The sequence below is a fragment of the Theropithecus gelada genome, chromosome 18, assembly GCF_003255815.1.
Source record: "Theropithecus gelada isolate Dixy chromosome 18, Tgel_1.0, whole genome shotgun sequence".
NCBI lineage: Eukaryota > Metazoa > Chordata > Mammalia > Primates > Cercopithecidae > Theropithecus > Theropithecus gelada.
In genome coordinates this window covers 766740-787531 of record NC_037686.1, presented here as the reverse complement: position 1 = coordinate 787531, position 20792 = coordinate 766740, and the positions used below count along the sequence as shown (strand labels likewise).

At 39.3% G+C, this 20792-nt stretch overlaps 1 protein-coding gene across 1 annotated transcript in view; it reads left to right on the top strand.

Moving 5' to 3' along the window:
- Positions 1–20792, top strand: part of CEP192 (centrosomal protein 192) — a 140625-nt gene that overhangs the window by 44895 nt on the left and 74938 nt on the right. The window contains exons 10-17 of the mRNA XM_025365559.1: positions 55–394; positions 856–999; positions 7255–7319; positions 8384–8593; positions 11227–11353; positions 12599–12729; positions 18419–19244; positions 19328–19454. Coding sequence (XP_025221344.1) covers positions 55–394; positions 856–999; positions 7255–7319; positions 8384–8593; positions 11227–11353; positions 12599–12729; positions 18419–19244; positions 19328–19454 — 1970 coding nt within the window. The remainder of the gene's footprint in view (positions 1–54; positions 395–855; positions 1000–7254; positions 7320–8383; positions 8594–11226; positions 11354–12598; positions 12730–18418; positions 19245–19327; positions 19455–20792) is intronic.

Sequence of the window (20792 nt, the reverse complement as noted above, 5' to 3'; positions counted from 1 at the left end):
CAAGACTTACTGTTGTTCTGTGAAGAAATCTGATTTTTTTTTTTTTTTTTAAAGGAAAGTACAAGTAAAGATGTTCTGGTGAAGACCCTCAGGGCTACTGACCTGAAACTTAACTCTGATAATTTTCATGATGCAAATGCCAGTAGAGGTGGTTTTGACCCGACTGACCCTGTAAAACAGGGGGTGGAGTGTCCTCATCAAAATAAGACAGTTTTGCACATGGATGGATGTTTAGACACTGAGACTCCTACAGTGTCCATTCAAGAAGATGTGGATGTAGCCTCTTTGAAGCCTATTAGTGACAGTGGAATTAATTTCAGTGATGCCCTTTGGTCACCAACTTGTGAAAGGCGAACATGTGAATGTCACGAGTCCATTGAAAAGAATAAAGACGGTAAGTGGACTTTTAAAAAAATAGAGTGAAAGAAATAAATGTTCGTACATCTTAATAGGATATATTTTCATGTGAAATGTGCCAGTCTTTCCTATTGAAATATTTTATTGTTTTATAGTTTAAACAAAATTTTAAGTCTACTAGTACAGGGAGGATTGCTCAGAAGCGGTATCTTTTCTCAGAGATCTGGTGAAAACATACCTTTCTAGCTAAGTCTCACATTCTTTTCCTTTATTCCTCATTCTCCATTATAGATTTTTTGTGAGTAAGGCTGGCTTGCCTTCCGTCAAAGAGATACTTTTCTTTTGGGGAAGTGGTTTTTCCTTTTTCTAACTAGCTTTGGCAGACTTCAGTACTGTTGGTAACTAAGGTAGTCATCTAAATTAAAAAAAAATTGAGAATGTTTTATCATTTTAGTTGTTACATGTGTCATTTGATATTTTGGGAATTTTATTTTTTAGAAACAGATCTCCCACAGAGTGTGGTCTATCAAAATGAAGAGGGTAGGTGGGTCACAGACCTTGCCTATTACACATCTTTTAATAGCAAACAAAATTTAAATATGTCTCTAAGTGATGAGATGAATGAAGACTTCAGATCTGGTTGTAAGTATATGGATAAACGTGTATTATAACATTTTCACTGTTTCTGATCTTTCTAAGATCACTCTCTGTATGTTGGTCAGTCACATCAGATCCCTTCTGGACTATCACTGTATTCTGGAAGCGCTTCACTTGTTTTTATAGGACCTCAGGTTTTAGCCAGTCTTAATCATTGTAGGATGAGCCGAGCCATTTCCTTAAGCAAAGCCAATGAGTGAGAATAGCATTTGTATACTGCTGTGTAGACACCTTAGTATTGCAGGGCTGGAAGGGACTTCAGGTTTTGCCTGTCCCTTTAAAATTTCTGACCCGAGCAAAGGAAATGTCCTGATAAATCAGCAGTTACAAAAACCAGTCCATGAAAGGTAGAAAGTGTGGTAGAAATGATGGAAGAAAAGTAACCAAAAAGATAATGAAATCTCAAGGGATAAAAGCGTTAACAGAAGCAGTTAGGTTGTTGATCAGCATCATCCCTGACAGTGAATATAGAAAGTGGTTTAGGTCTGCACGAGGCCAGGTCACGGGATTTGGAGCCGCAGCCTGTGAAGATATTGTGCCGCAGCCCTCAGGGCTGAGCTCTGCTGTAACTGGAAGGAGCCGCACTGCTCATGGGCCTGTCAAGCCTGGCCTTATTGTTCATAGGCTTGCGCCAGAGGAAGAAATTTTCCCACTTACTGCTTGTACTAAGCTTCTTTCAAAAAGTCTCCTGATGTGGAATTACAGCAATAAATGAGGTAGTATGCCAGTCCTTAACTGCTTATCAGCCCAGAATGATGAGACAGCAATGCAGTACACAGTCATCGGCATCGTGAGAAACTCAAACCAAAAGCAATGGAATTCAGAGAAGAAACAAACGTTGCGTGAGTAGGTAGCAAAAGAATAGGAAGCCACTTTTGAGGTAGAGTTTTCACAGGTAATCCTTTGGGGGCATGAGAAATTTCAAATGGAGAGAAAGCCCAGTTTGGAAGGGAATGAGTTGGTGAAGTGTGGGCATGTTTGAGAAGGTGCATGGTCCAGTGTGGCCAGCCTGTATGGCAGGATAAAGGGAGGGTGGCCAGAGGCTAGGAGGTGAAGCTGGAGAGGTCAGTGGGCCAGGAGTGGATTGAGTTTTGACGACCATGCCCAGGATTGAGGCTTCTCTGGAAAGCATCAGGACTCGTTGCTTGTGGAACTTGCTAGGTGAGTCTTCTTTTGGCAGTCAGGGTCATTTGGGGGAGTTCTTAGGATGTTGTCGAAATCTAGGTGTCCCAGTGAAAATGAAAAGAGTAGCTAATGAAAGACGCAGAAGTAAAATGGTTAGGATTTGATGGCTGGATCTCAGGGGATGGTAGAGAGGCAGGAAGAGAGGAGGGTCTGTGGTCTGAGTTAGCTGGGGCAATGGCGATACCGTTACCTGAGGCGGGGAGTCAGAAGAATGTGTAGATTTTGGGTGATTGTGGTTTGAGGCAGAAGTAGTCATTAGTGGAAATAGGGGTCAGAAGTGTGAAGCTGAGTTGCAGTTAGGACTTAATGATATCTTGATCTAAAAATGATGATGCAGACTGAATGGTGGATATTTATCACTTAAAAGATCGTGGAATTCTCATGTGTTGCTGGTGGGAGTGTAAATTGGTACAGCCATTTTGGAAACCTGTTTGGCAGTGTCTTGTAAAGGTGAACTTGATGAACTTCATACTTTATGACCTGATAATTCTATACCTGAGTACATACACAGCAGAATAGGGTGTACATATTCACCAAAAGACATACTAGAATGTTTATAGCAGCACTATTTGTATCAGCCCCTAATTCTCAAATTCGCATTAGCAGTGGAAGTTTCCAAGTCGCTGCGGAACCACCCTCCCCTCCCCCAGCCGTAGAATGGATTATGTTTATTCATACCCTGGAATATTAGGTTGCAGTGGGAATGAGATGTGAAGCTACATGCAACAGCATTGGATGAATTTCAGTAACGTGGAATGACGTGAAGCTGACTGAGAACGCAGACTCTGTAGTTCTATTTGTGTACAGCTCGGCACTGCAGTCCTACAGAGCCAGCTGCAGGGCAGTGGTTACGTGTGGATGGGGAGGTAGCATGGGAAGCTGGCTTGGGTGATTTGAGCACTGACAGTGTTATGCTTCTTAATCTGTGCTGTTGGCTATGCAGATGTGTTCAGATTGTGAAAATTCCTTGAGCTGTACACTTCACCTCTCTATCGTAAAAAGTTTTTAAAAATTAGCAAATTGAGAATAAAAAATTTGTAATTCATATTATAGGTTTAGAGCCCATTCTCCTAATATATAAACAGTTCTAATAAACAATAAGAAAAAGACCAACTACCTCAAAATTGGAAACAATTTATAGAAAAAGAAAAATGGTTGTTAAATGTACAACAAAAAATGTTCATTTTTACTCATGGAAAGAAATGCAGTGTAAATCCACCCAGTCATAGTATTTTTCAGTTACTTCCTTGGTAGTGATCCAAAAGTTTGGTAATAAAACTGTCTTAGCAAAGATGTGAGCGACACAGGTGTGCTAGTCCATTCTTGGCACAGCCTCTGGGTATGATGACATTGCAGCATCTAGCAAAGTTACACGTGTACCATCCTGTAACCGAGTAGTTCTGCTTCTGGGAATTTATTCTTCAGATACACTTGTACAAATGGTACATGATGTATGTGCAAGCTCATTACTTGCAGCATTGTCTGTAATAATAAGGTTGGAAGCAGTGTAAATGGACAAAATAGGGTATAAATTAAGGTGCAGCCATACAAGGAAGCACCCTGTGGCCATACAGAATGGTAAAGGAGCTCTTTGCTTACTGAAATGGAATGATCACCAAAATAAATTATGTAAAATCCACCTCCAAGCACATAAAGTATTGTAACATTTGTGTAGAAAGGTAGGAGAGGGGAGGATGTACATACAGACATTTGTGAAGACATACAATGGAAAGATAAAGCAAGATACTGACTACAGGAATCTCTAGCTACTTGAACTCAAAAATCAAAAATTCAGATAGACATTTCAGAAATATTTTAGCTATTGGTTGCATCTAAGGGCGTGGGAAACGAGGGTCAGGGATGGGGAGATAGTTTTCAGTGTATACCCTTGTAAGTCTTTGGTTAACTTTGAAAAGCTCTTTATTGTGGTATCATACATACACCTTTTAAATTTGAATTATTAGATGTATTACTATTAAAAAATAAAAAATGGTATTGGAAAGATTGAATGAAACCAACCTTGTGCTTAGGGAATGAGTGCTAGTCTGGTTGGAAAGGATGACTAGCGTGGGTGGGGAGGAAAGGGAGACAGGGAGATGGAAAGTTATTAAAAAGGTTGGTGGACAGAAAAAGCTGATGGGTGCTGGGAGGGATGGACTAGATCCAGGGAAATAGGGGTGGAGGTAGCATTAATGAAATGGGAGCCTTTGTACTGAAAAGGAGAAAGGAACTTTAACAATGTAATAGAAGGAGATACTCAGAAGAGGAAGGTTGGAAAAAGGTGTAATCTTATAATGTCCAAGTCATTTTAAATGAAAATTTGCCTACTTACAAACTTGATCCTGCCTCGGCTGGGCGCAGTGGCTCATGCCTGTAATCCCAGCACTTTGGGAGGCTTAGGTGGGTGGATCATGAGGTCAGGAGATCAAGACCATCCTGACTAACCCACGGTGAAACCCCGTCTCTACTAAAAAAAAAAAAAAATACAAAACATTAGCCTGGCGTGGTGGCGGGCGCCTGTAGTCCCAGCTACTCGGGGGTCGGTGGGGGGGCAGCGGTGGGCTGAGGCAGAATGGCATGAACCCGGGAGGCGGAGCTTGCGGTGAGCCGAGATCGCACCGCTGCACTCCAGCCTGGGTGACAGAGCAAAACTCCGTCTCAAAAAAAAAAAAGAGAGCCTACCGCCTCTTCTTCCCCGTGCCTGCCTTCCTCCTTGCTGATAGCTCAGCTCCGTCCATTCCAGGTGCTCCGTTGCTGCTGCTTGTGACCTGAGAGTTCAGCAGTGGGGGACACAAATGGGCTGCTTCCACGTTTGGTGTCGGAAGCATTCAGCACAAGAGGCTTGTTGTTTTAGGTGTGCCAAAGAATTGGCATAGATTCTCGTAAAATACGAAGTTCTGCTTTCTTACTGGCTGTGACTGATTTCTGATGAGTAGACAACATAGTGTTAATATAGATGTTTCTTCGAAGAATCCCTTACAGTTCAGGGATTAGAATAAATACTGTTTTGAGCTGCTCGGTTAATTATTTAAAAACCAGGTGATACTTAACTCCTCAAAGTACATTAAGTTTCTTTTGGGTTTTACCTTCCGTATTAGTTCGTTTTTATGCTGCTGATACAGACATAGCCGAACCTGGGAACAAAAAGAGGTTGACTTGGACTTGTAGTTCCACGTGGCTCAGAATCATGGTGGGAGGCAAAAGGCACTTCTTATGTGTCGGTGGCAAGAGAAAAAATGAGGAAGAAGCAAAAGTGGAAACCCCTGATAAACCCATCAGATCTCGTGAGACTTATTCACTATCATGAGAATAGCATGGGAAAGACCGGCCCCCGTGTTTCAGTTACCTCTGCCTGGGTCCCTCCCACAACATGTGAGAATTCTGGGAGATCAATTCAGGTTGAGATTTGGGTGGAGACACAGCCAAACCATATTACCCTCTTCGGGGCTGAGTTTCCTAATTCCCTTCTCTTGGCTGTCAGATTTGGTTGGTTGGTCCTTTCATCTTTTAGGGCAGTGGTTTTTAACTTAGCTTGCGTCATAGATTCCACAGTGAATCTTCATAGAAATATATTTTATGGAATGTATGATTTTGCATGTATTTTGAGGGCCTCATGGTTCTCCTGATGCTCATTCCTAGGTTCTATGCTGTAGGTTAAGAATGTGTTGTTTTTAGGCTGGGCATTTTGGCTTATGCCTGTAATCCTAGCCCTTTGAGAAGCCAAGGTGGGTGAATTGCTTGAGCCCAGGAGTTTGAGACCAGGCAGGGAAACATGGCAAAACCCCATCTCTACCAAAAAATACAAAAATTAGCTGAGGGTGGTGGCACATGCTTATAGGCCCAGCTATTGGGGAAGCTGAGGTGGGAGGATCGCTTGAGCTCAGGAGGTAGAGGTTGCAGTGAGCCAAGATTGTGCCACTGCACCCCAGCCTGTGAAACAGAGCCAGACCTTGACTCAAAAAAAAAAAAAAAAAAAAAAAGTTTTTTTTGTGTGTGTGTGATAAGAAATGGTCACTTAACAAGGTGAAGAACTAGCACTGTTCTGACAGGCAGGAAGCCTCAGCAGTCTTTGGTGCTTTTCCTGAACGGAAATATCCTGTGTCTGCTTTTCTTTTGTCTTAGTTTGTGAATGTGGGATACAGTCTAGGTTCCCAAAGGAGCAGTGTGGATCTGATTGGTCCCTCATGGACACATGATAGTGGGGAGCCTCCATCATGTTTGGGCCATGAGTGGACTGTGCCCTCTGGGTCACCATTCACTTTTCTCCTTTCTGCTCCAACCCTGCATTGCCAGGCAGAGGCCCAGAGTGCTGCAGCCAGGCAGTCTAGCATCTGGCTGGCAGACATTTCACCAACACATTTCAAGTTCTTGGCAATTCTGATGCCTCAAGCAGGGTCTTGGGCCTCCTAGTTTGCTACGAATCCACCACTCCCAGTTGTGTTTCTGGCCCTGGCCCTCTTTGCCCATTTGTCCCATCCCTCTGAGGCATTTCAGTGATGGTCTTCGGCCTGGGGTTGAGTGTGCTTAGGCTGGTGTTCCTTTCCCAGGGGGAACTGAGGTACTCGGCAGGAACCTTGAGGGCAGACATTAGGGGACTCCTAGTCTTTGTCCAGACCGGGGTTTCCTGGGATGGGTGGCAGGCGGGTCCTGGGGCACCCTTGCAGCCATCTTCATGACGAGCTTATAGAGGGCTTATCAGTCTGATGACTCCCGATGAAATTCCACCAGCATTCATGGACGAGTGCCTCAATGCAAGAGTGCCTAACTCTCCAAAGCAAAAATTAATTTTAGAAAGAAAAAGCTTTCATTGTAAAGCCCGTGAGTAAATTGGGGTAAGTTAGTGACACAATCAACTGCAGCAAGGTGTTCTTTAGCAAAAGTTTGACAACCGTAGACTTCAGCATTTAATACAGATGCATCAATCATGAGTGCAAGCTTTTACATACTTGTTACAACTTTATTTCCTTAGTATTTCATTTTCCTAACTTGTGTCTGTATGCTAGTGTTTGTTTAGGTATTAGTGTAATTTATTTATATAAACGTATTCTTTTTAAGCTGAAGCATTTGATTTGATTGCACAAGATGAAGAAGAATTTAATAAAGAGCATCAATTTATACAGGTTTGTAATTATTTGTTTTATCCAAAATTTAAAATTTTTCCTGTATTAATGTAAGTGTAGGCAAAATGTTCATTTCTTTCTGAATATACAGTTAGTATAGAATTTCATATTTTTCTTAGGGCTAGACAACTTCTGCTTTTTCCCTCATACTCTAAATTATTAATTGAAGATCATTGACATGCTGAAATATATCTTTAATTCACTTAAAATTGCTTTAATGGCATTAATGGATATTTCCATAGTTTATGTTTATTTTTTGAGACAAAGGCTTGCTGTGTCACCCAGGCTGGAGTGCAGTGGTGATCACAGTTCACTGCAGCCTCAAGCTTTTGGGCTCAAGTGATCCTCCTGCATCAGCCTCCTGTGTAGCTGGGATTGCAGGCATGTACTACCACACCTAGCTGTTTTTTTATTTTTTATTTTTCGTAGCAATGGAGTCTTGCTACGTTGCCTAGACGGGTCTCGAACTCCTGGGTTCAAGCAATCCTTCCATCTTGGCCTCCCAAAGTGCTAGGATTACAGGTGTGAGCCACTGTGCCGGGCTGTATTTCTATAGTTTTAAAAATACGTTTTAAAGTGAGGCAGTCCTACATCCTGTTTGTTTTTTATGAAGATTCTTATTTATGACAATCCTACTTCAGTCTTATTTTGAAGATTCAAAATTTATGACAGTGTTTGATGAAGCAATAGATGAAGATAACATTCTTATTATTTTTCAGATGGGGTCTCGTCATGTTGCTCAGGCTGGTCTTGAACTCCTGGGCTCACACCAGTCTCCCATCTTGGCCTCCCAGGTAGCTGGGATTACAGGAAAGTGCTGTCATGAGCAACTCAAGATCGTGTGTATTATAACTCAAGTGTTCAGAAATACTCATTTTCCTCTACTGGACTTCATTAGCTGTGGTAGCTGATTATGCTTCAGTTTGTCCAATTTTTTTTTTGTCTAGTTTTTAAAAAATTACTTTTTAAATTTTCTTGGTAAGCCTTTTTTAGTTTTTGTATATTAGGACAACAGAAAAGTGACTTGCTGGGGGAAAGAAACGAAACAATAACTTTCTCCCTAGGAAGAAAACATAGATGCTCGTAATGCTTCGGTCGCACTGGGCGATATGTCCTGGGGAGCTACAATTAATCACAGTCTGTTGAGGAAATCACATAGCACATCAGATTTGGATAAAGATGATGCCAGTTATTTACGTCTATCTTTAGGAGAGTTCTTTGCTCAAAGATCTGAAGCGCTTGGTTGCCTTGGTGGTGGTAACAATGTGAAAAGAGTAAGTATGGAATCTGCTGGGAGTACTCACAGTCACCAGATTTCAGATTTTGAGTATTATGATGGCAGAGTGACTTTAAAATGGAGATAGAACAGGATGGGACAGAAGAGTGGGAAAAAACTTAGGTTTCATCGTCAGTCAGCCCTTTACTGCAGTTCTAGCTCTGTCTTTTAGCTAGTTGTAGGACATTGAACAGTTTAACTCCTCTGTGCCTTAATTTCCCATTTCTTAATAGCACAGTTTTATCGGGCTTTGTAAGATTTAAATGTGATGGTTCATGTAAAGCATTTAGCGCTAAGCCAATGTGTGGTAAGTATTTAATAGTTGTTCATTGCTATTGTTATTGTTGGTTGGTGTGAAGAATTCTAAAATTGATTTTTAAAAACTATTGTCTAAAGAGATGTTTTGAAATATAGAAGTGTTTTGATGTAATTAAATGTAATGCATGTACAATTAAAAAGACACAAGTTATTCAGGTAGTGATAAGTCCTATAAAGCATGAGTGAGGAGAGGGAGTTACTTTAGCTGTGCTGGTCAGGTTGACGTTTGGGGGAGGACATTGAGTTGGCATCTTAGTGATGAAAAGGAGGCAGCAGGCCGGGTACACTGGCTCACGACTGTAATCCCAGCACTTTGGGAAGCTGAGGTGGGTGGATCACTTGAGGTCAGGAGTTTAAGACCAACCTGGCCAACATGGTGAAACCCGTCTCTACCAAAAATATAAAAAATTAGCCGGATGTGGTGGTGCGTGGCTGTAATCCCAGCTACTCGGGAGGCTGAGGTAGGAGAATCGCTTGAACCCGGGAGGTGGAGAGTTGCAGTGAGTCGAGATCACACCACTGCACTCCAGCCTGGGCAACAGAGTGAGACTCCATCTTAAAAAAAAAGTGTTTTTTTTGTAAGAAGAATTAAGACTTCTCCCTCCATTAGTGACCTGGCCTTTGTCTTTGTGCAGGCCTGGAGGCAGGAACCAGGGTGGCATATTGGAGGAATGGAAAGCAGGCAGGCAGAGCTGCTCTGAGGAGCAGGGTGGGAGGGTATGAAGGGAGAATGGCAGATGATTCCAAGGGCCAGATCATGAGGGCTCCTAGTAGGAGGGGGTTTTATCTCAGATGAACTAGGGGGAAGTGCTTAGAGGCCCAGGACAACTTCGTTGTGGTGCTGGCCCATCTCCAAGTGCAGCAGGCTGCCGCCATATGTCAGGTGCCCAGGTAGTGAGAGTCAGCAAAAGACAGAAGAGGGAAAGAAGCAGGCAAATGCTTAGGAAATGGGAGAGACGTGATGAAGGCTGGGGACAAGGATGACCTAGTAGAAGCAGAGAAAAGGGCAATAATTCAAGATTTATTCTGTAGAGTCAAAGAATTTGTTGATAAATTCCACAGAGGGAATTAGGGTTATTGGAGGGAGTGTTTATCAAAACTGGATTTCATTAAGAGTATGATTTTGAAATAATAGACGTAGTGTTAGAAGTCACAGCTGATTCATAGAACTTTGAAATTGAACTGTGGTCTTGCTCAGTGCAGTGAATTGAAAAATGAAAATAAATACTTTAGAAAGGTAGATTTTTCTGCTTGGATTGATTGTGACTTTGAGATTATGACAGAAGTTGAAGAGTAACTGAATTCCTTATTAATGGAATTATAGTAAGGAAAGGTAAGACGGACAGAGCACTGGATCATGAAAAACAGTTGGTCTGTTATTTGGAATTTTTGTTTTGGTATAAGTAATGAAGTTTTATTTGCATTCAAGTTACTGAATCAAGGGAAGAAATTCCCAAGTGGAGACCAGTAAAAAATTGAGTGCATTTACTGAGGTCACATTTTAGTTCTGTCGGGTGACTGCTGTATAAAAAGGTCGAGTGGAAACTGCCTGCTCTTCAGCAAGCTCCTTGAATGCAAACCTTCCAGAAACTTTCATGCAAGTTGGTAGGAGCGTCCCTAATCCTAACACACATTTTTCAAGGGTGTGTTTATTCTATAAAAGAAAGTACATTTGTTGTAATTTCCAGGAAGCAGGAGTTTTTATCTTTTTTCCATTAATGTGTCACTGATGATTAAACAGTGCCTAACACATAATAGGTGTTCAGTAATAATTATCGGAGGAATAAAGTATCATTTCTGTGTTGTTTTTTTGAGACAGAGTCTACTCTGTTGCCCAGGCTAGAGTGCAGTGGCTTGATCTCAGCTCACCACAACCTCTGGTGCCTCCGCCCCCTGAGTACCTGGGACTACAGGCGCGCACCACCATCCCTGGCCAGTCTTTATAGTTTTAATAGAGATCAAGTTTTGCCAAGTTGGCCAGGCTGGTCTTGAACTCCTGGCCTCCCAAAGTGCTAGGATTACAGGTGTGAGCCACTGTGCTCGGCCTCATTTCTGTGTTGTTTTAATTTGAATTTCTTAGTAAGGGCAATTTATTTGACAATATGAGTTCTAATGATTAAAAGGTAGCTAGTATTAAGGAAATGAAAGGTTCTACCTGGACCTTTGAAGGTCATCTCTAGTAATTTGAGGTTAAGTGGGAAGAACAGTTTTTTGATGTCATTTAGCTGTGTTACCACTATTAGATAAAGTAGTCTGGAATTTCTCAAAGCTGTTGAAAATCAAAGAAATAATTTACATTTAATTATTTTGTAGCCGTCATTTGGCTATTTTATTAGATCACCAGAGAAGACAGAACCTATTGCCTTAATAAGAAAATCCGATGTCTCGAGAGGTGATTTGGAAAAAGAAATGGCTCATCTTAACCATGATCTATATTCAGGTAAAGGATTCAAAGAAGGGGCTTTTAGGAATCTTTTTTTTCCTTAAATGTGTAACTTAGGGGTTAAATGTGTGACCATGTTCTTTATGAGTGAAAATGTATATAACACTTTGTAGTTTCTCAGTGTTAGTTATAGATTTGATTCATATGTAACCTCATATATCCTTTTAAATCTAAAGTGGAAACAAGTCAGCCAAAATCTACCTAAATTTGTAAAAACCACAGTAAATAAAATAATTTCAAATGGGCTAATGTTGGCTGTTGAATTATTGAGTTAGTTAATTGTAGATATATTTATTATTTAGGTTGACTTTTAAAGAGATGTTTTGAGATTTAGACTGTGATAATCTATGATAAATTTTTATGATGAATATCTATAATGTTTTTAATCAGATGTTCTTGGTCAACTTAGAATTATCAAGCAGCTACTTTTTGTTAGTACAATGTCTTGTGCTACATATCACATAAACTTGAATAAGATAAGCTCCATTCCTTAAAGAGCCTGTATTCCAGTAGGGAAGTTGGGATGCGGGGTCCGTGTATACAAAGTCAGCTCATTTTCCATTTCTCTAAAGATGCACTCACTTCTTTCTTTCTTTCTTTTCTTCTCTTTTTTTTTGAGACAGTCTGTCTTCTTTTTTTGGAGACAGAGTCTTTCTCTGTCACGCAGTGGTGTGATCTTGGCTCACTGCAATCTCCACCTCCTGGGTCAAGCGATTCTCCCACCTCAGCCTCCCGAGTAGCTGGGATCACAGGCTCACGCCACCACGCCCAGATAATTTTTTGTATTCTTGGTAGAGACAGGGTTTCACCATGGTGGCCAGGCTGGTCTCAAACTCCTCAAGTGATCTGCCCACCTCAGACTCCCAAAGTGCCGGGATCACAGGCTTGAGCAATTGCACCCGACCAAGTAGTGCTCAGTTTTAAATTCAACTTATTGTATGTTCGTGAAATGTTTAAAGCTGAAAAATATTAAATGAGTTTATATGTGCATTTGCAAGGGAAATATTAAAATCAACAATCCTCCTTCAAAGTTTGGACTCTGCAGCATTGAGCCAAATTAACTGTGGTGTTGTTCTCTGTCCAAGTGACTATACATTTAAACCGTTTTAGTGAAGGCAGCTGACATTTGGGGTACAAAGACATCTTCCTTGGTAATTAGTCATTTTGCCTGATCCTTATTCCACAGACTGTGTTTGCCAAATAGTGTATACTTGTAAGTTGAATATTATATATTTCCTGCAGGAGATTTAAATGAACAGTCCCAGGCACAGCTAAGTGAAGGATCAATTACACTTCAGGTTGAAGCAGTGGAGAGTACTTCACAAGTGGATGAAAATGATGTGACGTTAATGGCTGATAAAGGCAAAACAGAGGTAGCTTAAGCCTTTCGTAAGGAAATCTAAGATTGTCTTGTTGTAGTTCTTATATAGGATCAAGACGAGATCACCTGTGAAAAATATATGCAGTTTAGCATGTTTTCTTTCCTGGCTTCAAATTTCTTGCAAGTGTCCTTTAAATTTTTATTTTGAAGTTTTTGTTGTGATATACACACAGATGAGTTTATAAAACAGATTTGTAGTCAGTGAATGAATGATCACAAGGCATACACTTGTGTACACGTCAGATCAAGAAAGAACATTGCCAACAGCCCAGAAACAAGTTTTTTTGCCGCCTCCAGTTACCTGACCTTTAACCCTGTATTAATTTTATCTGATTCTGAACTTCACATAAAAGAAACCATGTGGCATGTGTTCCTTTTCTTTGACTTTTTTCACCTCACCTTACATTTGTTTAGATGAGTATAATAGAAACTTATTTTTATTACTGTATGGTATTCTGTTATATGAATATTCTGTTGCTTTTATATCCATTTGTGAACATTTGGGATATTTCCACTGCTGGACAATTATAAAACAATGCTCCATGAACAGCCTAGTACCTGGGAAGTGTGCACACATTCATGTGAGTTGTATGTGTATGTTGTAGGGTTTGCGTAACTTCACTTCAGTGGTTTTGACAGTTTTCCAGAGTGGTTGTACCATATAGATTTGTTCAAGAGTGTGTGCTTCCTGTCACTGCACATCCTCGCCAGCACCTGGCTTTACTCGTTATTCTGGTGGGTGCACAGTGGGGCCTTCTTGTCTTCATGTGCATTTCTCTGATTACTAAGAAAGCTGGTTCTTGCTCATGTTTGCTGGTCATTTGGAGGCTTATTTTGTGAAGTTCCTGTCCAAGTGTGTTGCCCATTTTTCCAATGGACAGTTTATTTGATTTATAGGTGTTCTTTACATTGGATAGGAGCCTTTTGTCAGTTATGAGTGTTCCATGTGTCTTCTCCCAGTCTGTGGCTTCCCTTTTCACGTTTTTAGTGGTATTTTTATTTGTTGATTAGTTCATGCTTTCATTATTTCTCTTACGTGTTAACTTTGTCATAAATCAAATTCTATGACATTGTCGGTATATTTCTAGAGTCTCTGTTGTGCTTCTTTGGTCTGTTTGTCTTGTGTCAAGATGACACTTGAATATTGTAACTTTATTATAATAAGTCTTGATATCTGGAAGGGTAAATACTCTCCTATTTTTCTTTAAAAGTATCTTGGCTATTCTTGGCCCTTTACATTTCCATGTGTGCTTTACAGTCACGTGGTCAGCTTCTACACACCAACCACTAACGACCAACAACCGTGTTGGACTTTTTTGGGGATTAAATTTAATTTATGGAACAGTAAAATTGACATCTTTATAATAATGAGTTTTCTAATCCATGAAACTTACATATTACTTCATTTATATGTTTTAATTTCCCTTTGTATTTTGTGAGTTTTGTGCAGATTTTTTCACGTCATCTTGTTAGATTTTTTCCCAAGTTGTTGAAACTTTTACTTTTAATTTTTGTAGGTACATAGTAGATGTATATATTTATGGGGCACACGAGATGTTTTGGTACAGGCATGCAATGCATAATAATCACATCGTGGTAAGTGGGTTATCCATCCCCTCGAGCATTTATCCTCTGTGTTATGAGCAATACAATTATATACTCTCAGTTATTTTTAAATGTACAATTATTTTGACCCTGTTGTGCTATCAAATGAAATATTATTTTAGTATTATGTTTCTTAACTTTATTTTCTGTTTGTTTTGGCTAAACAAATACACAATTGTATTTGTTTTTTAAATATACTCACCTTATATCCAGCACATTTACTTATTAACTCTAATTATCAACTCCTTGGATTTCCTACATACATAGTTTTTCATCTGAGAATAGAAGTTTTATTTCTTCATTTTTAATTTTTATACCTTTGTTTCTTTGTCTTGCCTTGCTTGGCTGGATGGACCTCAGAACAGTGTTGATGTCGTGATGTTGGGTGTCCCTGATTCAGTGGGAACTCTTTTTTTGGTATTTCATCTTTAAATTTGATGCATGCTGTAAGGTTTTTGTTTTGTTTTGTTTTAAATTACTGGATCAACAAAGTGGTCTTCTAATCTTTGTTCACTAGTTTTTTGTTCTGTTTTGGTGTCAGATGCTTTTCTGGATCTGTTAAGAAGAACTTGAGCTTGCTCTGTTTTGTTGATGTGATAAATTTTATCGAATGGTTTTTGAATATTAAACTATTCTTTTATACTTGGAATAAACCTCACTAGGGTTGTAATGTGTTATCTTTTGATATATCATTGGATTGGGTGTGCTAATAGTTTGCTTAGAATTTTGCATTTTTGTGAGTGAGATGAATGACTTTTCATATAATGTTCTTGTCTGGTTTTGGTATCAAGGTTTTACTGGTCTCATTTTTTCTGTTTTCAGGAAGAGTTTTTGTAAGGTTGGTGCTTTTTAAAAGATTTTGGTAGAATACATTAGTGAAATCACTTGAGTCTGGTATATTCTTTTTTATGTATTTTTATCTTTTTTTTTTTATTTTTTGAGATGGAGTCTTGCTGTGTCGCCCAGGCTGGAGTGCAGTGGTGCGATCTCGACTCACTGCAAGCTCCGCCTCCCAGGTTCATGCCATTCTCCTGCCTCAGCCTCCTGAGTAGCTGGGACTACGGGCACCCACCACCACGCCCGGCTAATTTTTTGTATTTTTAGTAGGACGGAGTTTCACCGTGTTAGCCAGGATTGTCTCCATCTGCTGAACTCGTGATCCACCCACCTTGGCCTCCCAAAGTGCTGGGATTACAGGCGTGAGCCACCATGCCCAGCCGAGTCTGGTATATTCTTTATCTAATGCCTTTAATTGCAGATTCAATTTTCTTTAATAGTTGTAGTACTATTCTGATGTTTTAATTTTTTTATGTCAGTTTTAGTAAATTGTAGTTTTCTAGAGATTATAATCTTCCTCTACACTTGAAAATTTATTTTACTATCATGCTGACCATAATATCCTCTTGTGATTAATATTTTAGGTTGTTAAACTATGTCTCTTTTGTTATTTCTATAATTGACTGTTTTGCCTCTCTTTTTCTTAGTCTTACCAGATACTTTCAGTTTTGTTAATTTGTCAATTTTATTTATTCTCAATTTTGTTTGTCTTTCTATTTCATATTTTCTGGTCTGCATTTATTTCCTTCTGCTTTCTATGGATTTAATGTGTTGTTGTTCTAACTTTTTGAGATGGATGCCTAGTGTGCTTATTTTTTTGCCTTCCTGCTTTTTCAGTGGTGTAAGTGCATCGGATGTGTGTAGATTTTCTAATTTTTGAAATAATTGATTTTAGGCCAAATGTACTGTAGTCAGAGAATGTTTAGTTTTAGACCTTTGAAATTTGTTTAAGTTTGATATACAGCTCAGCATTTGTTCAATTTTTGGAAGTATTTTCTGTATGCTTGTAGGGAATGTCTGTTATGTGACTTAATGTCTGTCTCACTTAGGTGAGATTGATTTAAATCGGGATGCTCAAGCTGCCTGCATTCTTAAAATTACTGTGCTATTCTTTTAAAATCTCCCACCATGATTGTGGGTTTGTTTATTAATCATTAGAGGTATATCAACATTTGCTTTAAACATTTGAAACTGTATTTTTAGGTGCATACAAATTGCGCATAAAATTTGTTGCATTAAATTCTTCATAAAATTGTTTTGGTGCATAAAAATTGTTGTTGCTGACAAATCAAATCCTTTATTGAGCATGTCTCCCTCAGTGTGTAGTAATGCTTGTTTCCTAAATCTAGTCTGAGATTAACAATGTCAATACCAGCTTTCTTTGGTTAGTGTTAGCATGTTATATTTTTTGCCATTATTTTACTTTTAATCTTTCTGTGTCCTTGTATTTCAGATGTTATAGGGACATACTGTTGGATTTTGTTTTTCAACCAGTCTGGCAGTCTGTATTAGGCTGTTACTTGCATTGCTATCAAGAAATACCTGAGACTGGGTAATTTATAAAGAAAAGAGATTTAACTGGCCCATCGTTCTGTGGGCTGTATAGGAAGTGTGGTGTGGGCATCTGCTTGGCTTCTGAGAACCTTATGAGAACCAGTCAGATGCTGATTTACCTTTACAGCTGGAGTGCATCTCTTTGTCGTCTCATCCCAAAGCATGGATGTTTTACTGTGGTATCTTTCTCTCTCAAACATATACACACATGCACCTTCTAATCCCCCAGTGGGGGGACTGGCAGACTCAGTTTTTTATACCTGCATTCCCACAAGAACAACTTTGCTTAGCCTTTCCTTGAAGCAGCAGATACGCTTAGGGAACAGCACCCCAGTGTGGGGCTTGCCTCTCTGGGTTGCTTTCTTCTCTTAGAGTTTGGCCCCATAAATTTACATGGCTTTTTAAGTTTGCTAGTCCTTTCAAAGATAAGTTTTTGCATATGCTATTCAGTTCTAATTGTTCCTAGCAGGAGGTTGGTTTGCTTTACTTAGTGTGCTATTACTGGAGGCAGAGGTCTTAACAATTATTTTTGTTGTTGTTGTTGTTAAATAGTTTATGTTTCTTAACTGTTGGGCCCATTTCAGTTTTTTTACTCAGGGTTCCTATTTATGTCTTGCTTATCAATAATTCTAACAGTTGAATGAAATTACCAAGAATTATACTTGTCGTCACAATGACTCAGTGGCTTTTCAATCTCAATATCTTAAGTTTTTGGTTTTAAATTATTATCTGATTCAATTTTACCATGTCTTTCATTCCTGATGATTTTTTAAAAACAAAGGTAATCAATTTGATAAATAACCTGGTACTATATAATTAAAGTTGATGGCAGCTGTCTTTTTCATTAGGATATTTAACTGGTATGCCCTTAATTTTTTTGTTGCCATTAAATCCTACATCGTGGTTATAAAGATCAAATTAGTACAGTAGCCCCCTCTTTTCCACAGTTTTGCCTTCTGCAGTTTTGGTTACCCGTGGTCAACTGTGGTGCAGAAATATTCAGTGGAAAAGTCCAGAAATAGTTCGTGAGTTTTGAATTATATGTCGTTCTTAGTAGCATGATGAGATCTTCCCACCAGCTTGCTCCATCCCGCTGGGATGTGAGTCTTTCTTTGGTCCAGCTTCTCCACCTGTATTCACTTGTTGCCTGTTAGTCACTTAGTAGTGTTTGGTGATCGGATCAACTCTAGTGATACTGCAGTGCTTGTGTTAAAGTCACTCTTATTTCATATGGCCCCAAAGTGCAAGAGTAGTGTTGCCTGCAATTTGGAAACACCAAAGAGAAGCTATCAGGTGCTTCCTTCAAGTGAAAAGGTGAAGGTTCTCGACTTAATAAGGAAAGAAAAAAAAATGCTGAAGTTGCTGAGACCTATGGTAAGAATGATCTTCTTTATGTGAAATTACAAAGAAGGATAGAGAAATTCATGCTTTGCACTCCAGACTTCAGACGTTCCAACCACAGTGAGTGATAAGTGCTTAGTTAAGATGGAAAAGGCATTACATTTGTGGGTGGAAGGTAGGAACAGAAACATGCTCTGATTTACGGCAGTTGGATCTGGTACTATCTGAGGTTTCAGGTATCCACTTGGAGGTCTTGAAATGGGTCTCCCAACGATAATGGGGGACTAATGAATGTTCATGAAACTGGGGTAAATTGATCTGATGTTTAATTTTCTCACTTCTAGGACACTTTCTTTATGAGCAACACACCCCAAAGATACAAAGACAAGCTACCAGACAGTGGCGATTCTGTGCTTAGGATCAGCACCATTGCGTCAGCCATTGCAGAGGCATCAGTTAATACTGATCCTTCCCAACTTGCTGCTATGATCAAGGCACTTTCAAATAAAACCAGAGACAAGACTTTTCAGGAAGATGAGAAACAGAAGGACTGTTCTCACGTGTGTCATTTCTTACCTTATGATTTAGAAAAAAGTAATGGATCCAATGTGTTTGATATGGAGAAGTACCTTAAAAAAACTGAAGTTAGTAGATATGAAAGTGCATTGGAAAACTTTTCAAGGACTGGTATGTCTGATACTTGGGATTTATCTTTGCCCAAAGAACAAATTACTCAAGACATTCATACAGTGGACTTAAGTGCTACTAGTGTAAGTGTGAGGGAACCAGAAGAAAACACAGCAGCTATTGTTTATGTTGAAAATGGAGGGAGTGAGAGTCAAGAGTCATCTAGAACCGTAAACTCTTCAAATTCAGTTACAAATGTGAGAGAGAATAGCAGTGCAGTAGTTGACGTGAAGACACGTTCCATTGACAACAAATTACAAGGGGTTGGTAACAATGAAAAAACTACCTCAGTTTCCACTCCATCTGATAGTTATTCATCAGTGAGGAACTCCAGAATAACATCCCTTTGTCTGTTAAAAGAGTGTGAAGAAATACGAGATAGTAGAGAAAATCAGAGGCAAAATGAGTGTGTCAGTGAAATAAGCAACAGTGAGAAGCATGTGACTTTTAAAAACCATTGCATAGTCTCACCTAAAAATAGTGGTAAGTGTCTGAGTTGTTGGTCACATTCATAAAATTACAAAGTTTATTTTCTCTTCTCACTGGAAAATACCCCTTTCTGATAGATTTGAAAAATCTCTCTCCTGAGCATGGTGGACGTGGCTCAGAGGATGAGCAGGAGAGCTTCAGACCTTCCACATCACCACTGAGTCATTCTTCTCCCAGCGAAATTTCTGGAACAAGTTCATCAGGGTGAGTGTGTACCTTCTTTTTAAAAAAATAAAAATAAAAATTTGTGCTGAGTACAGGAAATTGGGGAAAAAATGTGTAAAGAAGAAAAATTACTCATCTATGCATTCATCTCTCAAAGGTAACTCTTGTAAGCTGTGAATTTCTTTCTGGCTGTTTTTCTATGCAAATTTTTGTATACTGCTTTTTCTTTTACTCATTATAACAATCATTCTCTGAATTTAAAAGAAAACTAGTAATGTTACAGACTACCTAATGGATCTGTCGTGGTTCATTTGATGCTTCTGGTGAATACTTTATATCTTAACTTTTGCTGTCTAAATGATATTGCTATCTAAATGAATAACTTTGTTTATAAAATTTTAATTTTATGAACGTCTTTTGTGGCTTTATAAAAGATCTTTTATGTGTTTATTGAAAGAGTGTAATAAATGGAAAAATTTGCCTAACCAGCAAAATTATCAAATATGTTAAATATAGTTTTGATTTGTTTCAAAATATCGGATTTCAAAGATACCTATTAGCTGTTTCCCAAGGTGCCGTTAAAGTTTTTCATGTTCATCTGAAGCGACATGGTATGGTCCAGCTGGTGCTAAATGTCAGTGGAAAGCTGAGTTCTTTCTGTGACTCCTTATGGATGCCTCAGTTTGAAACACTTTCATATACACAGTCACTTCTTATTTAATAGTTGATTGCCTTTTTTTTTTTTTTTGAGATGGAGCCTCACTCTGTGGGCCAGGCTGGAGTACATTGGTACAATCTTGGCTCACTACAACCCCTGCCTCCCGGGTTCAAGCAATTCTCCTGCCTCGGTCTCCCGAGTAGCTGGAACCACAGGCACATGCCGCCTTGCCTGGCTAATTTTTATATTTTTAATAAGAGATGGGGTTTCACCATGTTGGCCAGGCTGATCTTGAACTCCTGACCTCAGGTAATCCACCTGCCTCAGCCTCCCAAAGTGCTGGGATTACAGGCATGAGCAACTGTGCTCGACCTGCATATTTTAACAGATGTATTACTAGTCATCCAGCCCAAAGCAAATTTGAAGATGATCTGGCTGTGATACGGTGTAGTATGTTTACAATCTTTGGCTTACACGTTCTTCCCTTATGTTTCTTACCGGTATTGCTTTACTCTCCCTATGGAAGACTAGAGGGATATCTGAGACTAGCCTGATTCTTTTTGGCTTTGAATTGACTTGATGTTTTTGCAAGTTTTTGCCAAAATTCTTTATTTTTCAAGTCTAATAATTGTATTAGGCTATATGTCTGTGTTGATTCTTCATTGTTACTTTGCTCTGTCATCATACAGTATACCCTTTCAGTATGTCTCCCCTTTTAT